The sequence below is a fragment of the Pygoscelis adeliae genome, unplaced genomic scaffold (genome assembly GCF_000699105.1).
Source record: "Pygoscelis adeliae isolate BGI_AS28 unplaced genomic scaffold, ASM69910v1 Scaffold399, whole genome shotgun sequence".
NCBI lineage: Eukaryota > Metazoa > Chordata > Aves > Sphenisciformes > Spheniscidae > Pygoscelis > Pygoscelis adeliae.
The window spans coordinates 1,367,688-1,374,839 of record NW_008825609.1 but is presented as its reverse complement, the minus strand read 5'-3'; the positions used below and the strand labels follow the sequence as shown (position 1 = coordinate 1,374,839).

Here is a 7,152-nt window from a genome sequence, read left to right as displayed (position 1 = left end):
CCACGGGGGTGGCTGCAGTGAAGGAGGGCTCTGGAAGAGGGAGGTGAATGTCAGGAGAGACAGCGGCTGCTGGGGCCATATGGCATCTAGCCACGCCAACATCTCACTCCGAGCCAGGGCTGGCTGGGTGGAAGCAGAGGCAAAGCAGGCGGCATCCCCAGCCCGCCTCACGCTGCAGTCCCCATCCCATCAGCCCAATGTGGGAGGCAGCAGCAGGCACAAGGAGGGAAAACCTGCCTTTCCCAGCCTCACCAGCCATGCTCGCATCCCCCGGGCTCGGCTGCGGCTCTCCCCCGGCCGCGCCTCTCCCCTGGCTGCGTGGAGGGCCGGCGGGTACCTGTCTGGCTGTGGCTTTCCTTCAGCTCTGCCAGAGCCGAGTCCAGCGATCCCAGAGACTGCCGGTGGTACTGGGCTTGGATTTCCAGCAGCTGCCGGGCAGGAAACGCACAAACAGCACTCAGTTCAGCACTGGCCCTTCTTGGAGATACCCCCATCCCCAGGACATCGCAGCCACATGGAGACAGGGCGAAGGGGGAGCTGCAAGGGGAACCCCCCCAGGGTTCATGGGACTGTCGCTATAGTGAGGGGTAGAGGGCAGATTGGAGATGGGGGGGGTGTCATCGGAACAAGCCACTCCGTTTGCAGTTGGTGCTAGTGGTGACATGCATCCGCAGTGCATGGAGCAAGGCCAGATTTGGGCATCTGCTCGTGCCTGGGGCTGTCCCCTGCCCTGGCCGGAGGGCTCGGTGCAGATGGGGACAAGGCTGGGCTCACACATACCCCAGGGGGTGTTCACATGTGGAGGAGGAATGCGAGAGAGGACTTACTCTGATGAAGTAGCTGGCGTAGCTGTCTTCTTTGGTGGAGAAGTGGTAGAGGTCAGCCATGTACTCGTCCTGAGAAGGGAGACACAGGGAAAAGCAACCTTCCACCTCCTCCCTGGCACCCAAGGAAGAGGGGGTGTCTTCACAAAGCCCCCATCTGGGCCATGAGTCACCCAGAAGGGTGTCTGGGGTGCAGTGGGGAGGCAGGCTGGGACCACATGGGGATTCCTCCTTGCCCTCATCGCTTGCATTCGGGTAGCACCAGCAACCTGCCCTACAATCAGGGTCCTGGCACAAGAAGCTCAGGGACAAGAGGTCCCTGCACCTCCAGCTCCAGCTGATCCATGGGATCTGCCAGACAAGGCGTCGGGCTTTTCAGGGAAACAGGGCAGAGGTGGAGAAAGCTGATGTGAAAGTCCCCTGCCACCCAGCACAGACCCCATCTTGGCTGGCTCCCAGCCCGAGGGCACCTCATAATCTCCCTGCTCTAGCCCCTGGAGCCTCCTCTCTGCAGCAGCTTCGAATCCTTTACTACTCTTCTTCCCTGGGCTTGGGGAATCTCCCTATTTTTGCTCCTTGAGGGACCAGTTTGCTTGCAGAGGGCAGGACGTGCCAGCTGGCTGCATCTGTCTTGGCGTGGGGTCACCTCAGATGGAGCTTCTGGAGTAGGTCTCCAGCCCTGGAGCTGCCCCGTCGGGGAGACCGAGTGATGTTCTCACCTTGCACTGCTCCACCTTCCTCTTCACCTCCTCCTCCTCTTCCTTCAAGATCTCCAGTTTGTTGGCAGCAGAAGACGCCCCGGGGCCAGCACCAGCACCAGAGCTGTTACTGGAGCTCTTGGCAGCTTGGTTCAGCCTTTGGGATGGGAGGGGAGAGAAGAGGCACACCCACAGCCTCAGCGCCAGGGACACTGGGTGGGACTGGTGTGTGGAAGGGGTATGGGGACTGCAGGGGGGGACGGCAAGTCACAGTACTGCCCTGTGGTGGCTTTCCTTGGCCAGCACCTCTCACTTCCCTCCCCCAGAGGAAGACGCTGCCGCACCAATGGGTGCGACCTGGTCAAGACAGGGAGCACTCAGCACGGCTGCCTGAAACACCCAGGGTCTGTAGGACCCTTCCCGAGCCCTGTTCCTGAGATGTTCCCTCCTCTCCTCCCTCCAGCCAAAGGGAGGGCAGTGTGGAAACGAGCCACCAGCGACCCACGGCTGCCCCACTCTCCCAGAGAAACCCGGCACGGCACAGGCTACCCTGCAAAAGTCAGAGTGGTGCGATCTCAGTGGCACCCAGCAGCACCAGGGCACTTTGCTGCCTTCGGCGATGGCACTGCCCTTCTCTCCTGTGCCACGGAGTCAGCGGCTCAGCCCAGAGCAGGATGCACCCACAGAGAGGGACTGGCTGGGCGCTCCCGAAGACCTGTTGCCTCTTTGACTTCACCTCCAGCCCTGGGAAATTTGCTCCCCAGGGCAGTCATCTTCCTCTCTCCCCCAGCCTGGCTGGGGGCTGAGCCCCATGTGCCCTGTGCCGCCCCCCCCCGCCACGGTGTGCCCCGTACCGGCTCTTGATGGTGTTCCAGTCAGAGATCAACTTCTGGAGGGTCTTCTTGCGCTTCAGGATGATGGGAAGCTCCTCCTGTGGGAGAGAGGGGCCAGAGGGAGTTGCAGAGGCTTGGGGATGTGGGAAGGGGTGGTGGGATGGAAGAGTGGAGCCGGGAGGACAGCTAGGGCTACCTCACTGAGCTTGTTGAGCGGCTGCAGGACGTCGTGCTCCAGGGTGATCTCGAACTCGGCCAGGATTTTGGCCAGTGAGCTCTGTATGCAGCAGCCCATCTCCAGGGCTTTCCTGTGTGGGGGACAGAGATGAAATGACTGAGGGCTGGAGGCATGCTACCCTCGACCCAACAACCCCCACCATACCCATATCCATGTGGAACACTGAGCCAGCTCCTGGCCCCCTCTACAATTGGAGGCTGAAGGCGTTGGCTGTTCCTTCTCCTCCTGCGACACCAACGTTTGCTCTGAGGACAGGGTTTGACAGCTCAGCTTGGCTGTGGGAGCCCTTGAGCCAAGACAGTGGCTCAACCCCAACATCTTTCGGGGTTGCCCCCGTCCCTTTGTCCCACCGGCACTTACCCAAGGCTGGACTCTGTGTCCAGTTCCTTGAAGCTCTCAGCCATCGTCGTGGACAGAGCCATCAAGGGCAGCTTCTTCTGCACAGAGCCAAGGATTCAGGAGAGGGATGGTGAGCTGGCGTGTGGCAGCTCCCTCCCCATGAAGCATGCCACCATGGCATGGGAGCAAGTGGCCAAACCCTGTGGTGGGTCCCCACATCTTCCCCTGGCCCACCCAACCCCGTTGGCCCTGGGGCCTGAGACAGGGCCCTTTGGATGTCTTCTTCAGCCAAAGCCAGGATCCAGTTAGCTAAACAAGGCACCGAGGCTCCATAGTTGGTTAGAAAACCTCCGGTCTTCTCTAAAATAGTCCCCTGTGGTGGACTGTGACACTGATGGAGGCCATCACCAAGCCCAGCCCTGCCACGGCTTCAAATGTATGGAGCAGTTTAATGACCTAGAATAATTAAGCCAAGCTGGGGCTTGTCAGGCTGCCAAGAAGAGAGAAGCCCACAAAATGATGGGGGGGCTAAGGAAAGTGCAGGGGGATCCACTGTTTGCTTCCCAGATGAGGGCTGGTGAGCACCAGCCGGGAAGAGAGTGGCAGGTTCAAACCAAGGAGGAGGAAGTGGTGGCACCACTGTGCCCAGCTGTGCTGTGGTGCTCCTCACCGCAGGGCACCATGGGTGCCAGAGGTTCACAGGGGTTCAGGAAGGGACATGAGCAACAGTGCTTTGGAGGGTTATTCAATGCAAAAACACCATCTCTGTCCCAGGAGGCCTCAAGTTAGTGATGGTTGAGAGGGTTGTCCTGCCCTGCTCTACCTGGGCACCTGCTGGTGGCCACTGCTGGAGATGGAATGTGGGCTGGGCTTTGGGCCACCCTTTGGCAAAGCCTGCAAAGCAGGGGCCTGGCGTTCCCTTTGCTGGTGGGGAAGGGCCAGGAGCCAGGGCAAGCGCAGACTGTGGAGGGAGGAGGGAGGACTCCACTCACCACTCGCTTGTCCATCTCGGAGCCGCATTGCCCCTGCAGGCAGGCTTGGAGCCTCTTGGACACACTGTGAGCTGCTCGCTTGGCCGGCTCGATCCTCTGCTCGATCTGGGGGCAGAAAGGTGGGATTGGGGAAGACCTTTCACTAACCGTGGGCGCCCTGAGGCCATCTCCCCACTACCCAGCTCTGGGCGTGGGTGAGCCCACCCAGCATCCCGCCGCAGCCCAGAGCATCCCTGGTCCAGGGAAAAGGGAACACAGCTCCTGGTCAGGATTCATCCCTCTGTGAGCAGCTGGGGAAGCCCTTTCCCGTGGCAGGAGCCTGCCATCCCCTTAACGCCGTGGTCCTGGAGTCACCCTCTGGCACACGGGCAGATCCCAGCCCCGTGACTGGGATGTGCCGGCAGGGCAAATCGCAGGTAGGAGCAGGGCAGGTTCCCACACCCAGGCACAAGCAGGCACACGTCTGCCGGCCCAGCCCGCCCCTCACCTGCAGCAAATCTTCCGGCAGAAGCTCGGTTGCTTCTTGGGCTCTGCGGAGGAAGGAGAAAGAGCCATCAGCAGATGGGGGTGACCTCCACCCAGCCTCCTCGGGAAGGCAGGCCCGTATGCATCCCAGCCGCCTCTCTTTGGGCTCCGGGGAACAGAAGACACTGGCTAAGGCCTGGACCATTGTACACAAGCCTATGGGCAGAATGAGCCCAGGGAGACGAGAGCAGCAGGAGCAGGGCAAGGCAGCCAACTTTGCTGGCTGGCGGACACCCCATCAGGCAGGGCTTCCAGTTCAGAGCACCACAGTTAAAACATCCAGATGTGGCCTGTTTTTTGGAGACAGGGTGCCTAGCGGGGCCATGGCAGGGGTGGGATGTTTTCTGGTGAAACCTTCTACCCCTGACTGCCTGCCTCTCCCCTGAAGGCAAATCCAGGGCAGTGCTGCTGGGGCCCGGCAGGTGTCTTTGCAGGCCAGGGTGTAGCCAGAAGGTGTGGGGCCACCGGTGCCAGAGCGAGGATATCTTTTTGGTCAAGCTGGGGACTGAGACCAACACCAGCCCCTCCAGAAATGCCTACATGAAACCAGCTGACTGCTCGGTTTTGCAGCAGGTATTAGGAGCAAATCTGGCAAAGGGAACTTCTGGTTTGCAGCAAATTCTGCTCAAAACCAAATTCAAAACCTACCAGCTGCCATCACCACCAAACCTCCCTGATGCCTCCCATAAAGGACACCTAGCTTCATGGTCTGCTGCTATTGCTATGCCCCGGGAACCCCGTTTGCTTTTCCTCTGCTGCTGCTGCTTTTTCATGTTTCTCTCTTTTCACCACCCGCCAGAGCCGACGCGGGACGAGGCCGTGGAGCCGCAGGAAACGGGGGCGGCTTGGTTGAAGGCAAGCAAAATCACGTGAGATCGCAGCCTGCAGAGGAGAGGCTCTGCAGCGGGTGAAGAGCTTGCTCTTGGGCTGCACAAGCTGCTTGAGACCTCCTGCCTGCCAAGCATTAAACAAAAGGGAGGTGCATCCAACATGGAGATGAGACATCTTGAGGGAGGGGGATAGGAAAGGGAATCATGCTCCCCTCCAGGGAACGCAAGAAGAGCAAGAGGCCACCAGGATGTAGGAGCTGCTTCCCTGTGGCTGGTCTGCTGGTCTGGCTGAAGGACCTCAGTGGTCCAGGGGACGCGGCTGGTTCTGCTCAGCTTCCCAGGGCTGGGGAACCTGTGGAGGTGGCTGTAGGAAAGAGGGAGTGAGGGGGCTGGGAAGGGAGGGCCCAGCCCTGTAATTTCAGTTCTGGGTTTTGCAAGGGGAGAGCTTTGGAAAGCCAGAGAGAAAAATAAGGAAGCGGCGGAGGTAGGATGGGTCCGGAGGGATTTGTGTGAAGCTGTAAGTCCTCCATGGGTCCTCCGAGGATCCTCAGTCCTCTCCTTGAAGGGTATCCTGGGTCGCCCGTACTGCGAGGCTGGCTAGAGCTATGCAGGGCATCTGGCTCCCATGGGGCACCCCAGGCTCAGTGGGGAGGGCAGGTCCCAGCTCCTAACACCTTCCTGGTCACTGCACAGCCACGGGCATGTGGCTGGAAGGTCCCTCTCCATTGCCCTCACATCCTGGGGAAGCTAAGCTCAGGAAAGGCCTGCTTCCAGGTGGACGCAACATCTGTGGGCCCTGGGAGAGGTAGCCGGGCTTGGGGATCATGTCCCTGCTGAGCAGCACCAGTGCAGCCTTCCCGCTGCCCTGTGGGCACCGGGGAGCTGGGGTGCCACAGCCCCTTGGCTTACACTGAAGATGCTCTAAACCCAGGGTCATTCCCCTTTTCCCTGGCCACTGGCTCTGGGAGGTCAGTGCAGTCCCGGCGCAAGCCCTCCGGGACACACATCCCGCTCCCACCCAGCCCTCCAGTACAGGTAGCGGAGAAGTCCTTACCGGCTGGTGATGTTGGGATGGGACAGCTGCTGCCGCATCCGATTAAACTGCCTCTTCATCATCTTGAGAGCCGGGAGGAGACCACAAGAGCTGCTCTGCTTGGCTGTACTTGCTCAGCACCCCTCAGCGACGCTTGGCATCGGACACCGGCGGCCCCTTGGCTCCCTGGAGCCGCTCTGCCCCTTACTTTTCCCTGAGGACCTCTCCCTCCTTACTCCTCTCCTTCCTCCTCCCCCCTTTTTCTGTTTCCCCGTCTGGTCCCCTCCCTCGTCCCTCCCCAGGGATGCCCTGCCTGCTTTCTCTTCCCCTCCCTTGGACTCCCTTCTCTTGCTCCCTCTCTTTTTCTGAGCTTCCTTCCTCCTCTGGCCGCCCCTCCGCCGCAGATCAGGTAAGAGCAGTTCAGGGCTCCTGCTCCGCTCTGTGTTCCTGTCACCACCCCACAAGTATAAATAACTTCAGCCCAGCCTTAAAGGGGAAATATTATTACAGCAAGCAAGCACGTAACAAGGCAGGACAAGCACACGCCGCTGCTGAGCCCGAGCGAAGGGCCCACGCTCTGTTTCTTGCTCGCTGTCTCCGCCGGGGTGGTTTTCCCCCGCCTTGCCTTGCCCACCACCAGCTGTGCCGCAGGGCAGCCTGTGGCCATGCCAGCTGGCCGTGTGGCGCATACGGGGGGCCTGATGTACACTCTGCCCTACCTTGTCACCCAAACTCTGCCAACACCCTTTGGGCATCTCTCCGTGCTCGTGGGTGAAGCTCCAACCTCTTCCCCCCCCGTGACATGTCCCCCTCGTCGGGACAAAAGCGGGAGGGCAAGCA

The 7,152-nt window shown here is 60.5% G+C and overlaps 1 protein-coding gene across 1 annotated transcript in view; it reads right to left on the bottom strand.

Annotated features, from left to right (window-relative positions):
• The window catches only part of LOC103924182 (SH3 domain-binding protein 1-like), a 13,446-nt gene extending 7,051 nt beyond the window's left edge, over positions 1-6,395 (bottom strand). The window contains exons 1-9 of the mRNA XM_009332662.1: positions 6,334-6,395; positions 4,412-4,454; positions 3,925-4,029; positions 2,954-3,030; positions 2,552-2,663; positions 2,377-2,453; positions 1,544-1,679; positions 828-896; positions 338-428 (exon numbers count right to left, since the gene is read on the bottom strand). Coding sequence (XP_009330937.1) covers positions 338-428; positions 828-896; positions 1,544-1,679; positions 2,377-2,453; positions 2,552-2,663; positions 2,954-3,030; positions 3,925-4,029; positions 4,412-4,454; positions 6,334-6,395 — 772 coding nt within the window. The remainder of the gene's footprint in view (positions 1-337; positions 429-827; positions 897-1,543; positions 1,680-2,376; positions 2,454-2,551; positions 2,664-2,953; positions 3,031-3,924; positions 4,030-4,411; positions 4,455-6,333) is intronic.
• Positions 6,396-7,152: the final 757 nt, after the last annotated feature.